Source organism: Limanda limanda, chromosome 4, assembly GCF_963576545.1.
Source record: "Limanda limanda chromosome 4, fLimLim1.1, whole genome shotgun sequence".
In the NCBI taxonomy this organism is placed as follows: domain Eukaryota; kingdom Metazoa; phylum Chordata; class Actinopteri; order Pleuronectiformes; family Pleuronectidae; genus Limanda; species Limanda limanda.
Genome location: NC_083639.1, coordinates 5,225,176 through 5,249,178, shown reverse-complemented (window position 1 = coordinate 5,249,178; position 24,003 = coordinate 5,225,176). Strand labels below are relative to the sequence as shown.

General features: G+C 40.3%; 3 protein-coding genes across 3 annotated transcripts; all 3 read left to right on the top strand.

The window, feature by feature from the left end:
- The first annotated feature begins 124 nt into the window (after positions 1-124).
- Positions 125-2,740, top strand: tnfrsf18 (tumor necrosis factor receptor superfamily, member 18). Its single transcript, XM_061069157.1, has 7 exons — positions 125-197; positions 307-432; positions 607-738; positions 1,444-1,552; positions 1,641-1,711; positions 1,854-1,982; positions 2,628-2,740. Exons 1-7 carry the CDS (start codon positions 125-127, stop codon positions 2,738-2,740), a joined length of 753 nt encoding a protein of 250 aa, XP_060925140.1.
- Positions 2,741-5,928: 3,188 nt separating this feature from the next.
- arl8ba (ADP-ribosylation factor-like 8Ba) lies at positions 5,929-11,503 on the top strand. The gene is made up of 7 exons (XM_061069399.1): positions 5,929-6,140; positions 8,803-8,883; positions 9,012-9,085; positions 9,217-9,310; positions 9,435-9,502; positions 9,885-9,955; positions 10,549-11,503. The coding sequence occupies exons 1-7, from the start codon at positions 6,018-6,020 to the stop codon at positions 10,596-10,598; spliced, it is 561 nt and encodes a 186-aa protein (XP_060925382.1). The 5' UTR covers positions 5,929-6,017; the 3' UTR covers positions 10,599-11,503.
- Positions 11,504-15,026: 3,523 nt separating this feature from the next.
- edem1 (ER degradation enhancer, mannosidase alpha-like 1) lies at positions 15,027-23,729 on the top strand. Its single transcript, XM_061069512.1, has 12 exons — positions 15,027-15,652; positions 16,928-17,000; positions 17,784-17,887; positions 18,235-18,406; positions 18,558-18,741; positions 18,850-19,024; positions 19,434-19,554; positions 19,639-19,809; positions 19,915-19,988; positions 20,073-20,169; positions 20,734-20,919; positions 21,016-23,729. Exons 1-12 carry the CDS (start codon positions 15,171-15,173, stop codon positions 21,103-21,105), a joined length of 1,929 nt encoding a protein of 642 aa, XP_060925495.1. The 5' UTR covers positions 15,027-15,170; the 3' UTR covers positions 21,106-23,729.
- Positions 23,730-24,003: the final 274 nt, after the last annotated feature.

Genomic DNA, 24,003 nt, shown 5'->3' with positions numbered 1-24,003 from the left:
GTCTCTCACTGACGTCAGCAATCTACAGTCAAGATAAAACCCTGAAGGCATGAGCCACACACTGGGCATGATGGTTCCTCTGAAGTGTTCCGTTGCATTTATATATGTGCTGAGTATTTGGACTATGGGATATGCTAGGAGCTGTGGGGAGCAACAGGCCTTGATTGACGGACTGTGCTGTGACCGGTGTCGTCCAGGTAAAGCATACGATTGAATAATTACAAATCTGTTGAGTTGCTTGATCAAATTTTAGGTGAATATTGTCCATGTTTTTGTGAGTGACTGCTTTTATTTTTTGTTTTGAAGGTGAATATTTGAAGGAGTCCTGCAATGCGCATAATAAAACTGCCTGTAGCCCTTGTGATGAGGGCTTCTACTCTGACCACTTCAACATGTTTGACAGATGTGAGGAATGCCAGTCATGCCAACAAGGTAAGACCGAAGATAATGATAATATATTTCATTCATATGTGAAAAATGTAATCTTGATCTCATGATTTCCAAAAAAAACACCTGTCAGTGAAAATATGTTTAACACACTGGATAAATAAAAGGAACTTTTGAATAAGGGAAAGTCCTGTGGTTAGAATTCTTGTCTGTCCACAGAATATGCTGAGAAATGTACACCAACCACAAATGCAAAATGTTCGTGTCGCTTGGGTTTCCTGTGCTCCGACAGCGAGTGTTCGACTTGTGAGGAAAACAAGTGTGTCGCAGGGGAGATAGAGAACAGAACAGGTAAGAGTGGATGTGTTCTGAACTAAAAGAAACACATTGTTTAGCTGTTTGTGATAGTTTCAAAATTGTTGGCTGCTGAAAATTAAAATCCAGATTGACAATTAGCAGTGTCAACCAGGCTCATTGGCATTGATACAGATTCCATTTAAAAATTAACCTACCCAACTACCTAAAAAAAGTGTTGTTCTTAGTTGTTCTGTATTAATGGGTGAATGGCAAAACTGTACTGTAAAGCGCTTTGAGTGTCATTAAGACTGGAAAAGCGTTTACCATTTACCTACCAATCTACCCACTCACCTACCTACCTACTAATCTACCTACCTACCTACCTACCTACCTACCTACCTACCTACCTACCTACCTACCTACCTACCTACCTACCTACCTACCTACCTACCTACCTACCTACCTACCTACCTACCTACCTACCTACCTACCTACCTACCTACCTACCTACCTACCTAGCGACCGACCGACCGACCGACCGACCAACCTACCTACCTACCTACCTACCTACCTACCTACCTTCCTGCCTGCCTGCCTGCCTGCCTGCCTGCCTGCCTGCCTGCCTGCCTGCCTGCCTGCCTACCTACCTACCTACCTACCTACCTACCTACCTATCAATCTACCATCCAATCTAACTACCTACCTAACTACCCATCTACCCATTTTTCATTCTTTAAATCTTTCTTTCTTTCGTTGCAGACATTCCCCAAGGTGGAGGGTTGTTTAAGTATTCCTACAGGTGTGAGGCAGCATGTACTGCTGATGCCTATTTCGATGTGAAAGAGGAAACCTGCAAGCAAAGGACACAGTGAGACCCATTCACCTTGCTCAGATAGTGATTCTCCATAAAGTAGAGAAGTACATCAACAGAGACAGTAACTATTTATGGTCAACAGGTGCAGTGCATTTGGACTTGCGGAACTATTTCCAGGAAACAAAACCCACAACTCAGTTTGTGATATTTGTGGTATGTGAACAGAATGGTTTTATTTACTGACAGTTGTCGATGACATAACACGGCTGCAACAATCATCTTGCTATGCTGTACACCAATAAATGTAATGACATCACTTAAGTGAACTGACTTGACACTTGATTTGATGCTTCAGCAATGATGCACTGCAAAGGTGGAGACTCCAGCAATATGTTTCTTGGCATCAGCTTCCTGCTGCTCTCTCTCTGCTTCCTGGCGATTCTGTCTGCTGTCTGTGTAAAGATTCTGAGGAAGCATAGAGCAAGTAAGTAAAAGCTTTAATAGAAAAAATATATATCATATAACAACCCAAACATAACAACATATGTGGATTTCTGTTGCTAAAACACAGTTGTGGCTGAAGAGACACCGACTAGCTATCATAATCAATTTAGAGATCAGCAAAAGTTGTGAAAGGAGAGAGAAAAGAGCTAATTGGTTAAGGAAGATACATTGTTTTTCACATGTAGAGAATGTGAGTGCAGCAATCATAACTTCTCAATGACTTTGTATTTAAAGACGTTGACAAATTTCTATTATTTAATCCAATTCTTTACATTCTTTGGTTGAAAAAAATAAATAAAAAGACATAATGTCTAATTCTTAAAAAACGTTATTTTCTCTATATTAATATATTACAGTGTAAATGATAATACAAATATAAGATGAGACAATTAATTAAAACTTACCTCACCTACAGTGAAATTTGCCTCAAAAAACAACATTGTACACTCTAAATACACGTTCATGCTTTATTCATACAGTGCATTTGAAAAGAGCAGCACTTAAAAGATGTCAAGATGAAATGGAACAATCAAAGAGGATATTTGTTAAAGTGTGACATGTCGGCAGTGGGTCCTTAATGAAAGAGTGGATTTCTAAACCCTTTGTATTTTTCTCTCTGCCTCAGAGAACTATCCCGTGTTAGGTTTCAGCACTGCAGACTTCCCCCTGCCGAAAGAGGAGTGTGGACTCGAGCTCAGTTTTTCCGATGAATGCAAGGAGTGCAGCGGTTTAGACTAACTCCATCAGGGAAAAGTCCCCATTCTTTTTACTTCAGGATAAGGTGACCACACGGGTTCGCTCCCTCTAAAGATTTTGATTGTAAATAGTATAAAATAGTGTTTGTTACATGTTTACATATAAAAAAAAGCAGGCAATCATGTGAAGATTAGAGGTGCTTTATTTGATCTCCAAACCAACAGGATATAGCTGGACAGGAAGCTGAAAGATTAGTTCACTGGTTCCTTCCCTATCACCAGTGCTCTTTAGGAGATAGCAACAACTCCCTAGAATAGTTTACCTGAGGACTGTTTTAAAAATCAGTTTTAAGTTTCTTTTCGATATAGGTTTTACTTATATGTTCTCCGCCTAGTCATTGTATTTGTTGTTATTGATTTTAAACATTGATATATAGTACTTGCTTCGTAATGGTATAGTATTTTGCTTGGTGTCTTTGATGGTTTGTTTTCTTGCTTTAAATTGTCCTCTTTGCAAAGTATTTTGTCACAGCTGTTTTTGAAAGGTTCTATGTATATAAAGATACTATTTTTATTATTATATGCATGTTTGTGTTTGTGCTTTTCTACAGTGTTAGAATACAGGAAACAAACCTTGTTTACTATATACATTATTATAACACACATACACACACACAAGCGTACACAACAGTTTGGTCTCAATTACTCTTATGTCATGTCCCCTTGACTTCAGAGGACATTACATTGACTTACATAGATTTTCCTGGAGATGTGATGTAATAACAATTGGTACTTGCCTCGACCCAAACCTTAATGTTAACCTTTACCTAATACCAAACTTAACCTTAAACATGTCTTGACCTTTAAATGTCATGATGTGCAGTATAGGGACTTTTTGTCCCCATAAGGAAAGCATGTCCCCATACTGTGACTGTAAAATTGATTAAAGTGTCCATGTTATGGCCAAGGAATGTTTTAATTTACTTTATAAATAATAATAATAATAAGTCAGGCTTCCAAGCAGCAGATGCACTCATACTTATTTTTTTGCTACATTGTCCAACTATTTCTTCTGGCTGACCCTTGTATATTTGTATACAGAGGAAAAAGATGTTTATGTTTTGAGAGAAACAGTACTGAGTTTGAAAAATCTGTGTTTACACGTGTCGAGTCAAGCCGCTCTAATAACCAAACAATTGCCAAACAGAAAACTATACACACACACATCACTGACATACATATATTTCTCTTCTGACACCATAAAGAAAATATAATTTTTCTGTATATATATTTTATGTTTTTTACAGACATTTTTGTTATCTTCAGTATTATCCATGTCTCTTGTAGCACCATAAATAAAATCAATAAAATATATAACATATCATATTGTTGTATATATAAATATTGTATTTGTATATGTTATATATATATATATATATATATATATATATATATACACTCCTGATCAAAATCTTAAGACCAGTTGTTGTCTAATATAAGGTGTGTATATATACACATCTTATATTTATAATATTATAAGATAAGTATAAATATAAATATTGTATTTGTATATGTTATACACTCCTGATCACAATCTTAAGACCAGTTAAAAAATTGCATGAATTTGCATTTTGCACTGTTGGATCTTAGGAAGGTTCTAAGTAGAGCTTCAAAATGCAAAAAGAAGAAATGGGAACAAGAGAACAAAAGTTGTGAGCAGGCAATTTATTGAAAACAACAATTTAACTCAAATAGGCTGTTCATCAGCTGATCAAAAGTTTAAGACCACAGCCTTTAAAAGCCAAAATCTGTGCAAAAAGTTGGATTCCATGTAATTTCCTGTCAAGTAATCACACTGTGAAGATCTCTTGATGGCAAAGGCAAAAAAGCTCACCGTCTTTGAACGTGGTAGGATTGTTGAACTGCATAAACAAGGCCTCTCACAACGTGCCATCGCTGCTGAGGTTGGACGCAGTAAGACAGTCATTTTGCATTTCTTAAAAGATCCTCAGGGTTATGGAACAAAAAAATTAAGTGGTAGACCCAAAAAAATCTCACCGGCGCTGAGCCGGAGGATCCGAATGGCTGTCCGTCAAGACACGGGACGATCCTCGTCCCAAATTAAGGCCATTACTGGTGCTGACTGCAGCCCAATAACCATCAGACGGCATCTGCGAAGGAAGGGCTTCAAAAACAAGAAACGTCTTCAAAGGCCACGTCTCCTTCAACGCCACAAAATTGCCCGTTTAGACTTTGCAAGGGAGCACCAAACATGGGACATTCAAAGGTGGAAGAAAGTTTTATTCTCTGATGAGAAAAAATTTAACCTTGATGGTCCTGATGGCTTCCAACGTTACTGGCATGACAAGGAGATGCCACCTGAGATGTTTTCTATGCGGCACAGTGGAGGGGGCGCCATCATGATCTGGGGTGCTTTTTCCTTCAATGGAACAATGGAGCTCCAGGTTGTGCAGGGGCGTCAAACAGCAGCTGGCTATGTGGAGATGTTGCAGCGGGCATCCTTCATGACTGAGGGCCCTCGTCTGTGTGGTAGCGACTGGGTTTTTCAGCAGGACAACGCTCCAACTCACAATGCTCGTCTGACCAAGACTTTTTTCCAGGAGAATAGCATCACTCTTTTGGACCATCCTGCGTGTTCCCCTGATCTTAATCCAATTGAGAACATTTGGGGATGGATGGCAAGGGAAGTTTACAAAAATGGACTTCAGTTCCAGACAGTGGATTCCCTCCTAATTTCTGTTTTAGGAGGGTTTTTTTTTTTTTTGAGCTGTGGTCTTTAACTTTTGATCAGCTGATGAACAGCCTACTTCAGTTAAATTGTTGTTTTCAATAAATTGCCTGCTCACAACTTTTGGGCTCTTGTTCCCATTTCTTCTTTTTGCATATTGAAACTCTACTTAGAACCTTCCTAAGATTCAACAGTGCAAAATGCAAATTCATGCAATTTTTTAACTGGTCTTAAGATTATGATCAGGAGTGTATAACATATACAAATACAATATTTATATTTATACTTATCTTATAATATTATAAATATAAGATGTGTATATATACACACACATGTTATATTTATTGTTTTTTTTCACAAGATATTCACAGATATTTGTGTTGTCTCCAGTGTTATCCCCTGACTGATGTGTGAGCCCCTCTCGGCCTGTGGGGGTCGCTGTGGGGCCCGTGTTGATCATATGACAGCTGCGGTCCGGGTCCCACTTCCCTTCCCCGCTGGAAGACGCCACATCTGACCGGGAGGGAGGCTCACACTCGGTCGCGGGGGAAACGTGAACACCGCCGTCAAGATGCTGGCTCTCGTCAACCGGCTGCTGGACTGGTTCAAGTCCCTGTTCTGGAAGGAGGAGATGGAGCTGACGCTGGTCGGCCTCCAGTACTCGGGCAAAACAACATTCGTAAACGTGATCGCCGTAAGTCCTCAGCCGCTGTTAGCCATCGTGCTAGGGCAATGCTAACACCAGTCTCGCTAAGATCGGGGGGTTCACAGCTGGAGGAGTTGTGTGTGTGTTTGTGCCCACTCGCAGTGTGCTGGTCCGGAAGTCATGAAACGTGACGGTGATGTGTTGTGGTCCCAGCATGCAGCGAAGCACCAGTGTCTACAAGGCACCTGGGCTACCTGGGTTCATGCTAGCTGCTGCTGCCTGGGTGTTGTGATCGTGAAGCGAGCTGATCTCAAGCAGCAGCAGGTTCACACTGAGGCCCAGGAGTCTTCAACATGAAACATGTCCACTTCGTTGTGAGTTTCATCCCAAACTGTCACGAAAGAGCCGAGCTCGTACTGCCTGTTTCCACATCTGCCAACATGACACCACCGAGAACCTGTTGATCTGCGTGCAGCTGGAGAACATGTGAGCTGTCTCCTCAGATGCTCACAGGGACAAGGAGACAGAGTGTCCCTGGTGTCCTCTCCCGTGGCATCTCTCTAAACCGGTGTTTCTGGTGGAGCAGTCTGCATGAGCCAATCACTGCACAGCCACTGTGATGTGATATAGCAGCATATTGTGAAAAGGCAACAACACTTCCTGTGGTGATCGGAGGCAGTTTGTGGTGGGGATGGCTCTCAGAGATTAGCACACATCACTTTGAATCCACCGTGAATTTGACTGGTTGTGTGGGTTTGTAATGTCATGAGTTTCCCCCGGTGCAGAGCAGCTTGGCATTCTTTAGCTCAACATAAAAGTAATCTGTATTATGGTGTGCTCTGGATCTGTGGGGAATTTTCATTACTCAACACTTGACTAGAAACAACAATACAAGACAATCCTTCAATCCTAATAGTCATAGCTGATTGACCTTCAAAGTGTTTTTCCAAAGTCTACAGAGAAGGAATCATGTTATATCAAGAGAAAGAAAGTATTGGCAGCTGACTTACATTTCTAAGGGGACAAGAGCCAAACATTGTTTAAGATCTTTCCTCTGTCAAACGCCTGAGAGTGTGTCAGTCTGCTGAGGCTCCTGTATCTCTCTTTATCTCTTTATTGTTAAGTGTGTTTGAGAGTTTACAAAACATTTTAAAACTGGATTTTACATTTATTTTGATGCCACTAGTATCATCCTGTATCTCTATTAGAGTTAAAACCATTGTATGAAAAGATTAATCACATAAGCTATGTTTTTGATATGAAACAAACAGTCATTGGTTTTAGCTTCTCATTTCTTCAGTGGATCTTATGCGTTGGTCATTTCAATATTTAACACTGGTTTCTAAGAAATTGTCACCGGGAATTTCCCCCATTTCCACAAATCTGATAGATAAAGTAAAACATGTGAGGATGACAATAAGCAGACCGCAATGATGATTGTTAGTTTCAGCTCTGATCTGCACTGATAAAGTTATCGCAGACAATATAGGAGTCAGATTAAATCTCAGCGGAACCCAGGCATGTGATAAAAGTCTAGGTGTCTGAGGAGGAAGTTGTGTTTGGGGTTGGAACAAAACTCCGATCCTTCCTTCATGTGGAAGAGATAAGAAAAAAAAATTTGTTTTGTCAGCGAGCGAGAACGGTTAGTGGGGGAGCTTCCTCTTTCCCAAGTCATGAGACCACTGCACTTATTTTCTTTGAGCCCCGTCAGGTGACTCCAGCTAGTCATGTGCTGTGAAACGTGTGCACGGCAGACTGTGCACGCTCTCTGCTCTACAGAGGAGGAGAGGGAGTGGAAACGGCTTTTGAGTTTAAAGGGGAAAGCTGCTGATTCTGTTTGTGGAAGTGTTTCTTTCCTTCCACTTCACTTTTCAGCAATGAACACGGAGAGAAGCTGTTGAGATAAAGTTTTATTACTTGAATCTTTTTGTCATTTCAAATAAAATGATTCATTTTGTGTTTTCTCCTCTTCACAGTTTTGAAAGTGTGCTTGTGCATAATCTAGATTTTCAGATTTCAGAAGTCATACTCTTGTATCATAATTATCATATGTCTACAATTCTTCCCCAGTATTTTAGTTAACATGCTTTTATGATAACATGAATAGCCATGACATGCCTTCAATGACTGCGTATTCTTTCAATTTTAAGATAATTGTGACCCTGCTGTATCTTTCACAAACTCTTTTATCAACCTTCGTTTGTTAATTGGCAGGAAAACACAAAATCTAATAAAGCAATTTCCAAGGAAGAATCCATTAAGATGTTGGTGCAGATCCAGATCACGTGGCGGATGCAGGATTTAGCTTTTCACTTTCTTTAATTTTGCGAGATAGGATGTTTTTCAGTTTTAGGGGGGGATTTCTTCTTCTGTCTTTCTCTTCATGGATCTTGAACATGTTGAGGGGTCTGATATGTACGAGTCACTACAATTTGGTGCAGCTGTGAATAAAATTCTGGATCTAGTGAATTTAAATGTGGTTTCCTAAGAGGACTGTTGGGCTTTGGCTGAGGTCTGAGCTCTACTGAGTGGTATTTAGTTAGTATTTAGTTTTTTACTGACTAAATATTTGGAGAACATTAAATCTGTGTTGTGTGAGGTGGCTTTTTGTAACTTTGGACCAGTTAATTTATTGTAAACATATTTCTATCATCAGTATTAAAAAAAGTTTCACCGTTAGAAAATAACTCAAATATGTCATCTCTTTCAGTCGGGGCATTTCAGTGAAGACATGATCCCGACAGTCGGGTTCAACATGAGGAAGGTCACCAAAGGAAACGTCACCATCAAGGTTCAGTTTGATTTCTTATGCTGTTAAGTGTCACCAGAAGAATGATTTCTACAAATACGCAACATTTGCAATGTTACTGACACTTTGAAACAGGAATGTCATGTGATGCTGTGCCCTTAATTCTGTAGATTTGGGATATCGGAGGGCAGCCGCGGTTCAGGAGCATGTGGGAGCGCTACTGTCGGGGGGTTAATGCGATTGTGTGAGTATCCAAATTCTGACTTTCCGATAATTAAAGTGGAGGGATTTAAATGACAGAAAGAAGAAGTTGGCGTTGAACTTCACTATTAATATATATGCAAATATCTCTGTTTCAATGTTGCTGATTTTTAGGTACATGGTCGATGCAGCAGATCGAGAAAAGGTGGAGGCGTCTACAAACGAGCTTCATAATTTACTAGACAAACCTCAGTTGCAAGGAATTCCTGTAAGTTTTCCCCTGAAACCACTTTTTACAAAATCTCCGTGATATCCGTTCTGCAAAACTCTGCGTGGGTTCTGCTTGTGATAACTTGCTTCAGTTGCAAATCTCACTTGTGATCTGCTCTTAGATTCTGGTACTCGGCAACAAAAGGGATCTTCCCACTGCACTTGATGAAAAGCAGCTCATTGAGATAATGTAAGTAACAGAAATGATGCAAAGTCCTGAACTCATTTGTTCTGATCACAGCTGAATATAGATTTGTCCTTTCTTTCTGTAGATTCCTTCAGTTATGATTATTTCAAACTGTCCTAAGAAGAATAGTTTAATATTTCAATATTATTCAAGTATTTTGCTTTGTATGAATTGCAACTTCATACTTTAAATTCCACATGAGTTCAACATACCTGTATGATGATGACATGATTAGTGGATCTGGCTCCCTCTGCTGTCAAGTGGAAGCATGTGCTTAGAATTGTGTTGAGCTGTTTCCAGGAAGCTTCAGATGGATAACACTGATGATCATTCTTGCTGCATACGCATCATATTTATTTGTTTGTGCATCTTTTTCTCCTCATAGGAATCTGGCAGCTATTCAGGACAGAGAGATATGCTGCTACTCTATTTCCTGCAAAGAGAAAGACAACATTGGTAAGTTGAAATAAATGACTGCTGTGTTATTTCCACTGGATTAAGGGTGATTTTATCCCTTTCACTAAAAATAAATTCAGTAAAGTTTGCATCCATGTTTTCTAATTTGTACGCTTCTTCCTCTCTGGGCTCATTGCAGCATATTTTGGCACATTATCCCTACCTGTCAATCAGTGTTATAGTGTTACCCTATTGGTGGGCCCGGGTATCCTAAGTTATGTCACACACATGCTTGCTGGTGTTAATATGTATCCTTGTGCTCTTGCTCAAGAAAACAAATCATGGACTCACTCACAAAAAATCTGCTCTCAATGGCTACTTTTAAGGAAATCAACCAATAAATTGAATTTGTTAGCCCATTAATAATGCAGCAATTTACTTTAGCATTTATTAATTAATGTGTTTGCATTAATTCATTAATTTATATGAAAACCTGGTTCTATCGCATCACTTTGCCTGGGGAGTCATTAACAGTAGTTCAATTGGGTTCTGTGTAGATAAATCTGCACTAAGTTATATGTAATTCTACTGTGTGTCAAGTTAGAAATACCTGAACATATTCTAATACCCTGCGTGTTTTTTATTTATTTCAGACATCACGCTTCAGTGGCTCATCCAGCACTCAAAATCCCGGAGGAGCTGAGAATGCACATGTTTTTCTCTTCTTCTTTTTTTGGCCAGCTGTGTTCGCCATGTTACTGTCATGCCACACCGCATCACTCTGTGATGATGTACAGTTGTATCTTCAGGTCACAGGTCACATGCTGCACTGTTCTGCTTGTGTCATTCAATGTCTTTTCTCACCTTGTGATTCTTTCACAAGACCTGACAATGCACTACTACTATGAAATTCTGGAACCAAATTTAAGGAATGTAATTGGCATTATATGTAATGTGAAGCTGTAATTTAACTCTGAGTAAGAACCTAGTTTCACATCTACATTTGACCCTTCAGGCATTACCTGACTGATCATACCCAGAGGTTTACAACACTAGTCTTGGGTGTAGAACAACACTGTGTTGAAGGATTTATTCTGTCAAACAGGCCTCACAAAAATGAGAACTGTTCCTCCACGGTTAGATAATCAAGCCAAGAGAAGGCTGACGTGGACAAGCTGTTCCCCTTTCTAACAAGCTCTACCCCTAGAACCGTTGTTCTTAGCTTGATCAGGTTTCCCTCTTTCAAACACATGTCTGTTGTTTTAGAAAACTGTGCATTTGCGCACATCAGTTTGAGCAGGTCTGTACAAATATCAAGCTAATATGATTTTTACTGATGTGAGAGGTGCGTGTATGAAAATATGATTCTATTTAAAGACTGAATGTACTAAAAGTAAAGCTGTACGGGGTTGTGTGGTAGTATTGGGCCTCTCTTTGCAAGGAACTTCAGTGGAACGATGTGTGCTGCCCTGATGCTGACAGAGTGGCAGAGTTTAAAGTGCCTTGTGCAATGTCTCTCACCTCTGGAGCAAAGCGGCATGCTGGGTAGAGTAAAATACACCACTTCAATACATTCAAGAAATAAAAAGGCATGCTTTTTAATTTAAACTTTGTCCTGGTATTTTTACTTCACCTTTTGAAGGATGCCATTCTGTATACATTGTAAAGAGCAAAAACAAGAAGGTCCAGCACACCCACATGGATGTTTTTTCAGCTAGGTGGCTGATTATATCTCTGCTGGTTGAGCTTGTTTGTAAGTGATAACATGAGATCTGGTCCGACAAAACATTGATCTGGTTCAGCTTGAATACACCAACACAGTCCCGACGGGGGTTATGTAATGAAAAATAGTCTGTGGCTCTAAATCTTGTAGATTTTTACTTGAATTCACTTCAAACCTTCGGACAATTATCAAGCGGTTGTTTACTTTACAGCAGAAGATTATTGGCATGAGAGGTAGAAGAAAAGGTGGATTAAATATATTTTTTTATTTTATTTTCCAAGACTAAAGTCGAACTCCTCTTATTCTTTTTCCGGTTACCTGGCCCTAATAATCTTCTGTACTTTCCATCTCAGTCAATAGTCATGTAAAATTTCAATACCACTTTCTCGTAAGGCAGCCTTTATGAACGTTTTATAATTATAACTAATGCAATGCAGCATTCATGGTTGATGAAAAACCGTGAGGAAAAAAACGCTAAAGAATATCATCAGACAACCTGATCATGTTTTGTAAAACTAACTAACTAACCGATGCTCTAAATCTTTCATACTTCCTTAACTCAGACGGTCACTTTATATTAAATAAATATTTTATGACTTATGAAATTGGCAGAACTTAACCACCTATTAATTACACAATATCTTACACCAGGGGTCTTCAATGTTTTTCAGGCCAAGGACCCCCAAACAGGTGGAGAGATGGAGCAGAGACCCCCTACTATATATATTGTATAAAATTGTGTTTTATATTAAACTTGGCCTAGTGCCATGTATAAACATAACTACCCTGATATTGTGCATTCAATACTAAGCTATTCAAATATTACATGGGTTCATATATGCATGTTTTTAATTTAAACATGTGCAAGGTACAGGGTGGCCATCCCACTGCCATTTATAAACATACAGTGGGTACGGAAAGTATTCAGACCCCTTTAAATGTTTCACTCTGTTTCATTGCAGCCATTTGCTAAAATCATTTTATTTCTCATCAATGTACACTCAGCACCCCATCTTGACAGAAAAAAACAGAAATGTAGAAATTTTTGCAAATTTATTAAAAAAGAAAAACTGAAATATCACATGGTCATAAGTATTCAGACCCTTTGCTCAGTATTGAGTAGAAGCACCCTTTTGAGCTAGTACAGCCATGAGTCTTCTTGGGAATGATGCAACAAGTTTTTCACACCTGGATTTGGGGATCCTCTGCCATTCTTCCTTGCAGATCCTCTCCAGTTCCGTCAGGTTGGTTGGTGAACGTTGGTGGACAGCCATTTTCAGGTCTCTCCAGAGATGCTCAATTGGGTTTAGGTCAGGGTTCTGGCTGGGCCAGTCAAGAATAGTCACAGAGTTGTTCCGCAGCCACTCCTTTGTTATTTTAGCTGTGTGCTTAGGGTCATTGCCTTGTTGGAAGGTGAACCGTCGGCTCAGTCTGAGGTCCAGAGCACTCTGGAAGAGGTTTTCTTCCAGGATATCTCTGTACTTGGCCGCATTCATCCTTCCTTCAATTGCAACCAGTCGTCCTGTCCCTGCAGCTGAAACCCCCCCCCCATAGCATGATGCTGCCACCACCATGTTTCACTGTTGGGATTGTATTGGGCAGGTGATGAGCAGTGCCTGGTTTTCTCCACACATACCACTTAGAATTAACGCCAACAAGTTCAATCTTGGTCTCATCAGACCAGAGAATCTTATTTCTCATAGTCTGGGAGTCCTTCATGTGTTTTTTGGCAAACTCTTTGCGGGCTTTCATACGTCTTGCACTGAGGAGAGGCTTCTGTCGAGCCACTCTGCCATGAAGCCCCGACTGGTGGAGGGCTGCAGTGATAGTTGACTTTGTGGAACGTTCTCCCATCTCCCTACTGCATCTCTGGAGCTCAGCCACAGTGATCTTTGGGTTCTTCTTTACCTCTCTCACCAAGGCTCTTCTCCCACGATTGCTCAGTATGGCTGGACGGCCAGGTCTAGGAAGAGTTCATAATTTAAGGATTATGGAGGCCACTGTACTCTTAGGAACCTTGAGTGCTACAGAAATTATTTTGTAACCTTGGCCAGATCTGTGCCTTGCCACAATTCTGTCTCTGAGCTCCTTGGGCAGTTCCTTCGACCTCATGATTCTCATTTGCTCTGACATGCACTGTGATCTGTAAGGTCTTATATAGACAGGTGTGTGCCTTTCCTAATCAAGTCCAATCAGTTTAATTAAACACAGCTGGACTCCAATGAAGGAGTAGAACCATCTCAAGGAGGATCAGAAGAAATGGACAGCATGTGAGTTAAATATGAGTGTCACAGGAAAGGGTCTGAATACTTATGACCATGTGATATTTCAGTTTTTCTTTTTTAATAAATGTGCAAAAATTTCTACTTTTCTGTTTTTTTTTCTGTCAAGATACATTAATGAGAAATAAAATGAACTTTTTTGATTTTTGCAAGTTGCTGCAATGAACCAAAGAGTGAAATATTTAAAGGGGGCTGAATACATGTTGATGCATGTTAATGTGTATTGAAAGACATTTAAATTCGTGAAAAAAAAAAAAAAATAATAATAACAAAAAGTCAAAAAAATGTCTAATCAACCAAAGATTTCGCGACCCCCCTGCAGTATCTCCGCGGACCCCCTAGGGGTCGCAGACCCCCTGTTGAAGACCTCTGTCTTACACTATGTAAATTTACAGAAAAAAATAATTAAATTTAAATAAATTAAATTAATCCTGCGCAGAAGCGGAGTGCGCACATCCTGCGCAGTCCACTTCTGCACGGGAGGTAAATAATAATAATTTAATTAAAGTAATTTTAAAAAAGGATAAATTTAAAAAGAAATTGTAGAAAAATAAATAACACAAAATAGATGAAAAGTAAATTTTCACCACTATAATTTTCTGCACATTTTGGAAAGAATTGAGCATGTTAAAGCCCTCAAAAAGGCTATTAATTTGCCAGAATAATAATAATAATCCTTCCAATTTCAATAGGGCATCACTGTGTCAGTGCCTGTCAGTGCTCGGCTCTAATAATAGTGATAATAGTATTAATACTACTACTACTGTAAACAACTACTAATAATATTATTAATAATAATTATACAAATACTACTACGACTACTAATACATATTATAACAATATAATTATTAGAATTCTTATTCTTTTGTATTGTTATTATTGTTATAATAAATGATAATGTTAACGGTATCATGCAGTTCCTCCTCTAACCTTCAGTCACTAAGTGAACCTGCTGGGACCGAACCTTCACTTTTGAAGCTGAAGTTACGACACGTCATGAATGCCACGAAACACAACCCTGGAGATTGACAGCTCCGCAGCCAATCACCGGACGAGCGCGCCTCACCTTTTGAATGACGAGCCAGGGAGAGGGCCAATCAGAGGGCGGTATATGGGAGGAGCCGGTTTGTTGACAGGAAGCGTGTGAAGCGGAGTCACTCCTGCTCCTTCTCCTGCTCCTCCTGCTCCAGCCTGATACACGGAGGATTTCTCTCTCTGGTTCAGCCGCTCGGACTAAAACAATGCCCTGTAGGACCGACCCGGGGCCAAGATGCAATGGAGGTCAATAGTGGTGGGTCTTGTGGTGCTGCGGCTCTCCCTCGGCTGGGTGCTGTGGCTCGCCTTCGGACTGGGACCCAGCGTCATCTGGGGCTTCAACTTCCAGCTCGGCTTCAACCTGCACCAGCTGGATGTGCTGTTCGGCGAGGAGAAGGGCAGCGAGCCGGGGGGCAGCGGCTCGTGGTCCCAGCGGGTCCACGGCCCCAGGTTCGAGGAGCCGGCCACCACCTGTTTGAAGCCCGAGGAGGAGGAGGGCTCGCCCCGGAGACGACCCTACCTGAGCTTCTTCGACGGCAACAAGGACGAGTACGTGAGAAGGTACAGCTCGTTCCCCGACCCGCTGAAAGCCAAGATGAGGGACATGGCCAGAGACATGTTCTACTTTGGATACGACAACTACATGAAGTACGCTTTCCCCGAGGACGAGCTGAATCCCATCGCCTGTAAAGGAAGAGGACCAGACGTGCTGAACCCGTGAGTCATTCAAACATTAATTTAGTAAACAAATCACTTACAAGTGTGGCCCTGTTGCCCCCTGTTGATCCCTGCTGACCCCTGTTGACCAGGGCTGGGCGGGTCGTGGTTCCTTCATATTCACATTGAACAGGTCATCGATAAGTAAAAGGGATAGCTCACCCCAAAATTAAAATTCACTCATTATCTACTCACCACTATGTCGCTGGGGGAGGGGCGGGTGAAGTGTTTGAGTCCACAGAACACTTGGGAGTTTCAGGGGTAAACAGAGTTGCAGCCACATGCAATAAATTCTAAGCAAATGGTGACCGATTTGAGGTCATTCACACAATGTTTTTAGCCTTCTTGTTGTTCTGGGGTTGTTTCTTGTTGTTCTGGGTTTGTTTCTTGTTGTTCTGGGTTCAATGCGGTTCTTGTAAGTCGCTTTGGATAAAAGCGTCAGCTAAATGAAAACATGTAATGTAAATGTCCGCTGTGATCCATGCGAGAAGGCGATCAGAGGACATTACGGCTAATGGTGAGTAGGTAATGAGTAAAGTTTCATTTTTGGGTGAACTATCCCCTTAAGTCTAAATAAGATAGTCAACTTAATCAATTTTGAAGACAATTATTGTGCTCCTAGGTTACAATAACAAAGAATAATAGTAGTGAAGTACAAACATGTCAAGTGCTTTTAAGGGTAAGAGAGGACAAGTGCCGAGGTACATAATAATACAATCACGATAACTTTAAAAATTACAAACTTATAAAAGAAAGAAAAGCAATAGTTAAAGAAGTATTGGAAATGAGCAAGAGGTACTGTACATGATAATGAAAGTAATAATGCACATGATATTAATACACAACTGTACATGATAACATTGGTAGTGGTATTGTACAAGTAATATTTTACTTGCATTATTCATTTGGATCCAGATGTCACTTACAGGAGTCTCAACGAGGTCACAGATGAAACAAAATATATAATAAGGGAAACTCAAAAATACAAATGGTCAGATTAATTGATGATTAAATCATATCATCAATCTTACCTGATTAAACTAATACGTAAACTACTATTTAAAGCTCATAAAACCTCTCACTCAGCGGTGTCTGTATTCATAATCACCTTCCAGCAAATGCAAGAAGGGTTGACACGTCTACATTGGTATGTAGCCGAACAGGTTCTTTTAGGGGGAAGACTGTGATCCTCACACAATATTCAGTTGTGTGATCTATTGATTATTTCTCCCACATGTGAATGACACTGCGTCTGTTTCACTTTTTTCGTTTCAGGTCAAACATCAACATAAACGATGTCTTGGGGAACTACTCCCTGACATTAATTGACACCTTAGACACACTGTTGGTAAGTTTACACTGTCACTGTGTGCGAATTTTTCCTTTCTCGTGGCTCTTTTAGAGGAAAAAGGTGGAAATACAAAATGTCAAAGGATATGTTCAAGCTTGATTACAGTCATTTACAGACATATTACTTTTGGCATTTGGCACATTTTGAACCATGTTTTCCTGTATGCTTAATGGCACCTGTTCTCCAAGAGTGGAGTTTTGCTCCACATTCAGCGGCACAGTGGTTAACACATCCTCTCTGTTGTAAGTTGTGGGTTTTCTGCTGCCTCTCAAAACCACCACTGACTCCAGTGAAGTAGATTTTCTAAACAGCTCGTTGGTATGAGTGTGTTCAACCTGACATGGACAGTCTGAGGTGTCTCCTTCACGTGCTCTTGTCACAAGCATTCACAGTCTTAATGAAGAATCTCTGTACATGAACAAATGTAGTAATTTCTTAGTAGTAATAGACTGTTTATTTAATGAAAATGTAGGTGGACAAAGCTTCTTTATAACAGATGTGATATGTAATGATGAAACTGAATTAAGCTGAAATAGCAATACTTTAATTATGCAACAAAAGAAGCTTGTAGATGGGCTGAGGTTACACTGGTTTTAAAAAAGAATCAACCCCTTTCCAAATCCAATGTAGTGCCGCACAGTCTGAAACGACAACGCAAAAAAGTCTTCTTTCTGCTCTTTTTACCCTTTTTGTTTACAGGATTTACATTGCACCCTTGGATGAGCACTGCTTGTGGCTCTTTTCTACACTCACTCTTTATCATGTGCTGTTTTTCTGCAGGTGCTTGGCAACGTGACAGAGTTCCAGAGAGCCGTCAAGCTGGTGATAGCAACTGTATCTTTCGATAAGGACTCGACGGTGCAAGTTTTTGAGGCAAACATTAGGTACAAATGTCGCTGCTATAGTAAATATCAAATACAAAAGGAAACTACGTGTGCAGTTTTCTGTTAATCCAGCAAAAGGCTAATTTCTGAATTTAAAAGTGCATCAATCTGGTTTAGAGGAGCAATATTTCCTTTGTATCTATTTTGACATGCATTTAAGCAGACAGCATCCTCAGATTATTCCAATTCTTATTCTGAATAGTGGATGTTTGAAGACAAATATTGTTTCACCGAGTCCAAAATGAATGAATGAGTGATTTGAGACATTCTATATGATAATGTATGAAAAGAATCCCAATCTGTTTCTTTGAGCCATCACAATCTAATATTTCTCTTCTTCACTGAAGGATCTTGGGAAGCCTCATCTCCTCTCACATCCTGCTGACTGACCCAAAACATCCGTTTGGCAAAGTGAGCATGGAAGGTTACGATAATGAGCTGCTTCACATGGCTCATGACTTGGCCGTCCGCTTACTGCCGGCTTTCGAGAACACCAGCACGGGCATTCCTTACCCCAGGGTGAGTGACGGGTGCATTACATAAGGTGGCTGCTAACATACACAAGATATTTTAATGGTCGTTGCACCGATTACTGCAGCTGTTGTTTGAATGAAACTGGATAACTTACCACATCATCCAGCAGCATCATGCTTTTGTATCTTGAATGCAGGTGAACCTGAAGACTGGGGTCCCCGCTGACAGCATCAATGAGACTTGCACTGCAGGAGCTGGGTCCCTGCTGGTGGAGTTTGGGATCCTGAGCCGCTTGATCGGCGATTCCACATTTGAGTGGGTAGCCAGACGAGCAGTTAGAGCTCTGTGGAAACTGAGGAGCAATGAAACCGGTCTGTTAGGTATGTGCAGCTGTGTGCTGTAGCTTTGTGACAACTCTTTAGGTTTCTCATGTGCTTTCTTTCTTACTTTTTCATATTGACTTAACTGTCTGTGATTTTTGTTCTTAGGTAATGTGGTTAATATCCAAACGGGCCAGTGGGTCGGGAAGCAGAGTGGCCTCGGAGCTGGTATGGACTCATTCTACGAGTACCTGCTGAAATCATACATCCTTTTTGGGGAGAAAGAGGACTACAGGATGTTTCAAGCTTCTTATGAGAGCATACAGAACCACATGAGGAGAGGGTGAGTCTCACCCTGACAACACATGACACTATCGGTTGTCGGCAGCATTCCTTATATGAAGTCATGATTCATTTAAACCTTTTAGCCTTCAACAGTTATGTAAATGATTCTAGTGACAAAGAGGAAGTCAAATTGCTCAAGTGTTGCAGAATTATTTTTTACATATAAATACATACTGTCTGAACCCTAAACTTTAGCTGAGAGGTGACCCACTACCGAAGCATATGTTTACACTGTGGCTGATTATGTAGACGAATGTGGAGAAAAGATTTAGTAAAAATAGCAAATATACTCAACCTTTTCTGCCAAAAGCAATTTATCGCTTTGGGATTTTTCTGTTGTTGTGAACGTGTCTGAAACAGCTACACATACATATTTGAACCTCTCTCTGCTTCCCTTTGGTTTTCAGGAGAGAGTCGTGTAATGAAGGCGAGGGTGACCCGCCTCTCTACGTTAATGTGAACATGTTCAGTGGGGAAATTATGAACACCTGGATTGACTCTCTTCAGGCCTTCTTTCCTGGGCTGCAGGTTCGATTATGCAATTTCAGTTGTAGTAGGTGAAGTGTGAAAAAAGTGTTTGGCTAAAGGAAAGCTCTACTGCTCTTGTCCTAGGTGCTCAATGGTGATGTAGATAACGCCATTTGCCTACATGCTTTCTACTATGCCATCTGGAAGCGCTTCGGGGCGTTGCCGGAGAGATACAACTGGCAGCTGCAGGCTCCTGACGTGCTCTTCTACCCCTTGAGACCAGAGCTGGTGGAGTCGACCTATCTGTTGTACCAGGTGACAATACTGATATCTTGTGATGCAGAATTGAAGAAGGCAGTCTTTGATGACTGTTACATTTTACTCAAGATCGTCTTTTTATCTACTTTTGCTTTTCCACAGGCGACCAAAAATCCTTTCTACTTGCATGTTGGAATGGATATTCTCCAGAGCCTTGAGAAAAATGCCAAAGTCAGGTGTGTGTCATGTAATATACGCCTCTTTGTTAAGTGCTTTAATTGGTGTTGACGCTGAGTTGAGCTGAGCTGTGTTATTTGCAGATGTGGTTACGCCACTCTCCACCACGTCGTTGACAAATCCAAAGAGGATCGTATGGAGAGCTTCTTCCTCAGTGAGACCTGCAAATACCTGTTCCTGGTAAGTTAGAGTCCGAGCGTGTTAGAATGAGACCTACATTGTACAGTATATTGGTAGGTTTGCATAGTGAAAGAACATTATATGAGCATAAAAAAATGGTAATAATTGAAATAAAAGATATTTCAGATTTTAAATATTATCTGTTCATAAATTTAAAGACTGTATTTTACGTAACTGCTAATGATCTTTGAACTAGATTGTTTAAACTATTGCAACAATATTTTGATAAATAATTATTTAACATATCAGATATCATAAACATATCCATGGTGATAAAGCACGTTTACCTAAATAGTTAGTTTTTTCCACACATATAGTTGCAAAGTCAGAGACGTTTATTTAAAAAGAGAAAAGCAGAGAATTCCAACATTTTAGAAGCTGAGAACAGCAAATAGTTGGTATTTTTACTTTATAATTGACTGTGAATAAATCTCTTAGTTACCATTTTAAAAACCTTTCATAAGGTGTTCTTCAACCATCATCAGAATAACATACAGGCCCTGACTCTTGGCCCAGCTCTGTTCACACTGCCGTGCAAATATAGCCTTTTCTCTTACATTGCAGCTGTTTGATGATGACAACCCACTTCATCACTCCGATAACAAGTACATCTTCACCACAGAGGGCCACGTCGTGCCTATAGACAAGCGCTTCAGGGAGAAGCAGTGGAATGATTTGTATCCGTGCGAGGAGGGGGCACTGGCAGAAACAGAGCCCAACTCCCGGCCACCTTCCAGCAACATGAGCAATGTAAGACTGCCGTCCCCGCCCAAGCCCAATTAACTGTTCATTGTTTAACTGACATTTAAAACCTCATTGTTATCGTCCTCTTCTTTTGTTCTGCAGTGTAGCAGGATCCCAGAGGAGCGGCGGTACACTCTGCCACTGAAGAGTGTCTACATGAGGCAGATCGACCACATGGTGGGACTTTTCTAAAAGGACGCTTGTGGTGACAGTGGCATAAAGTGGCCTTCAGTTCGCCTCCTGAAGTGCAGAGGCAGTGAGGTTAGAAAAGATCGAGTGGTGGTCAAGCGCCTCGGCCCATCTGTTCTGCTGCTCAGGATCCAGACAAGGAACTGACTCTAAGGGAAACCAGTTTAATTAATTGCCGTATTATTAAAAGTTTGTGTTGGGGTGCTTTGTCTTCTGGGTGTGAAAGCATGTGCTCAACAAAGACAGAGAAAGAGGAGTCATGCTTCACTGAGTTTTGCCTGGTGATGAATGGAGATTGTGGTTTTCTGTTGTGTGTCTGTGGAGCAAAACATATCTGTTCAGGCATGAGTGTGTGTACTGTGTGTGTGCATGTGAGTGAGTGAGAGAGAGTGAACTGAAAGCTAAGCTATGAATAATAATGATGTGTTTATGGGAACAGTGCCACCTAGCCACACATATGTAAAATGTATAGCCTATAAAAACTCACCTCTAAAGCTTTTTTTCTAAACATTATGATTAGTGCCTCTATGCAGTTGACTCACTTGAGTAGATCTGTGCTTTTAAATAAGGGCTTCACACTAACATATAATGACAGGTGATAACTCATGCACACACTGTAAAACCCTGCCTATTGTGAGGCTGTAGTCAACTTTAGATTGTGCCTGTAGGAAACTTGGCTCGAGTCTCTGATTTACTACAGAATTAGTGTGTTCTTCTTCTAGATTGGGATTAACTATATTTTAACAATTTTAAAGCAACACCATGTAACTTTTCCTGAGCAACAGCGCCCTCTGCAGACACACGTGATTATTTTGTCGGGCTTTGTGTACAAACGATGAAGTGGACTGAAACACAACTGAACGGTGGATATTACCCAGGATCCCTGGCTTCATGAAGCAGAGGAGCTGCTTCAAGTTTTTAGTTTTTAATGACGTCTTTTTAACTGATCAACACCTTAGCATTATTCTTGCTAGGCCTGACTCATTGGTTGTCTTTCAGAGCGAACTAGCTCACCAAAGTTTCACAGAGCAAGAACAGATATTCGGGGTGAGCAGTGGGAATGGAAGCTGCACCATTCTCTTCAGTTCATGTCAGTGAACAACACAAAATAATTTTGAAGCTGCTATTTTAGGTTTAAAAAGTTGCATTTTGTTGCTTTAAAAAGAGCCTCTGTCTTGCTTTTGTTATGCAAATGTTCACGGAAAACTTAACAAAGACTAACAGACAACTTGAACTGCTTCCTGCCTGCCACACTAATGAAGACTGAAGTGTTCATCTCTCAGGCTTTTAGTTACTCGATGTCTTACAAAGGGCAAACAGATGTGCCATGACGTTGTGCGTGTGTGTGTGTGTGAGAGTGACGGTACGACACGTTCAGGATGACTGTTTTAAAGTGCCTTCTCTGTCTTTCTGGATGCTGCTGTACAGTGCATATTAGTCGTGGTTAACATTGTCCCATTTTTTATTTTTTTTTTTAAGGCCACTGATGATGTCGCACAACAGGTGTCATTCCATGTGTGACACTGATAATGACATGAAGCTCCCTTTTAGACATGACGAGAAAAGCCATAAACACATTTTTATTTTAATGTTAGTATGTGAAAACATATCATTCTTCTGTCCGACATCTTTAGTACACACACTTTTTTTTTTAGAGATGACGAACATTTGTTGTTCCTCTCTCACATTATTGCACATCATATCTATTAATTTTCATGTGGTGAGAACTCAGGGTTTAATGGAAAAACGTTAAGCAGTGAATGCTTTTATTAAAAGAAACAAACACTTTCTTGAAATGTTGTTGCCTAAAATGTCTTAGGATAGCCTTAGGTATTTATATTGCAACTTGTTACAACTTGTGAATCCGAGGTTGAAGAATAATCGCACTGAACCGAAGTACAGTCCTACTGTGAATATTCATTCATGTCTTAAACACAGAAAGGCAAACGCCATCTCCTTCACGTTGATCTTTGATTTAATGTGTTTTGTGACTGATGCATCTTTTACCGAACATCCTGAGAATCTGAAGCTCAGCAGAGTCTCGGGCTGTGGCGCTCGCTTCCATCGTTTCACCAGCATTTTCTTTGTCTTTGGGAGACAGCTGTTCAGTTCTCAAGTGTTTTAGGAACTACTTCAGGTGACAGCAATGACATGTCTGAGATTGCAAAGTGGTGGACTTGACAAAACCCACCTTGTCTCAGATCATCAACATATTGGGGAAATGCACTTGTTTACTTTCTTGCTGAGAGATGGATTAGAAGATGAATGATACTTGATTCAAGTCTGGGGCCTGTTTCATTAAAACAATTTGAGGGAGCTGCTCAGAAAATGGCAGACGAAATCTGCAGGGGGTCGGCAGTTTGATAATGATTAGCTCAAAACCTGACTCGGCCGGGGTTTTATATGTTGAATTAGCATGTTCCTGTGTCTGTGTGGTCAAAATTGGCCTTAGGTACGAGTGTGAATGTTAAGCCAAGCAAACTGTATCTTCCTATTTACACTTTAATCTTCTCATCCATCTATTAGGGAGAAAGCAAAAAAGGTCTATTTCAAAAATAAAGGTCAAACTCTTGATTTGAATCAGTATGAAATAAAAGAGATCAATAAATGACAGATAATGACCAAGACGTTGCTGTGTTGCTTTTTATTTGTGGAACATGGAAAAGTACTCAGTTCTATACAGAAGCTTTAATGGATTTAATCTGAGTTTACAGTCATTGGGTTCTGTACAGGATCGCACGCTCACAGCCCTGTATCACCAGTTCACTTTCAGACAGGAACTTTTTATGTTAAAATAAATTACATCTACCATTCAACACTGTTACATATTTTCGACATGGTATCACCACACTTCACGATCCATCCAGTAGGAATCTGTTTAGTTATATACAATGGCCCTTT

What these genes read in the sequence shown, in the direction of transcription:
- edem1 (XM_061069512.1), top strand. Translation starts at nt 15,171, where the DNA reads ATGCAATGGAGGTCAATAGTGGTGGGTCTTGTGGTGCTGCGGCTCTCC. An exon ending in CGACCTATCTGTTGTACCAG is followed by an intron (nt 19,810 to 19,914) that starts GTGACAATACTG and finishes GCTTTTCCACAG; the next exon opens with GCGACCAAAAATCCTTTCTA. An exon ending in CTTCCAGCAACATGAGCAAT is followed by an intron (nt 20,920 to 21,015) that starts GTAAGACTGCCG and finishes TTTGTTCTGCAG; the next exon opens with TGTAGCAGGATCCCAGAGGA.
- arl8ba (XM_061069399.1), top strand. Translation starts at nt 6,018, where the DNA reads ATGCTGGCTCTCGTCAACCGGCTGCTGGACTGGTTCAAGTCCCTGTTC. An exon ending in AAGGAAACGTCACCATCAAG is followed by an intron (nt 8,884 to 9,011) that starts GTTCAGTTTGAT and finishes TTAATTCTGTAG; the next exon opens with ATTTGGGATATCGGAGGGCA. An exon ending in CAAAGAGAAAGACAACATTG is followed by an intron (nt 9,956 to 10,548) that starts GTAAGTTGAAAT and finishes TATTTATTTCAG; the next exon opens with ACATCACGCTTCAGTGGCTC.
- tnfrsf18 (XM_061069157.1), top strand. Translation starts at nt 125, where the DNA reads ATGGGATATGCTAGGAGCTGTGGGGAGCAACAGGCCTTGATTGACGGA. An exon ending in CTGTGACCGGTGTCGTCCAG is followed by an intron (nt 198 to 306) that starts GTAAAGCATACG and finishes TTTGTTTTGAAG; the next exon opens with GTGAATATTTGAAGGAGTCC. An exon ending in GGAGATAGAGAACAGAACAG is followed by an intron (nt 739 to 1,443) that starts GTAAGAGTGGAT and finishes CTTTCGTTGCAG; the next exon opens with ACATTCCCCAAGGTGGAGGG.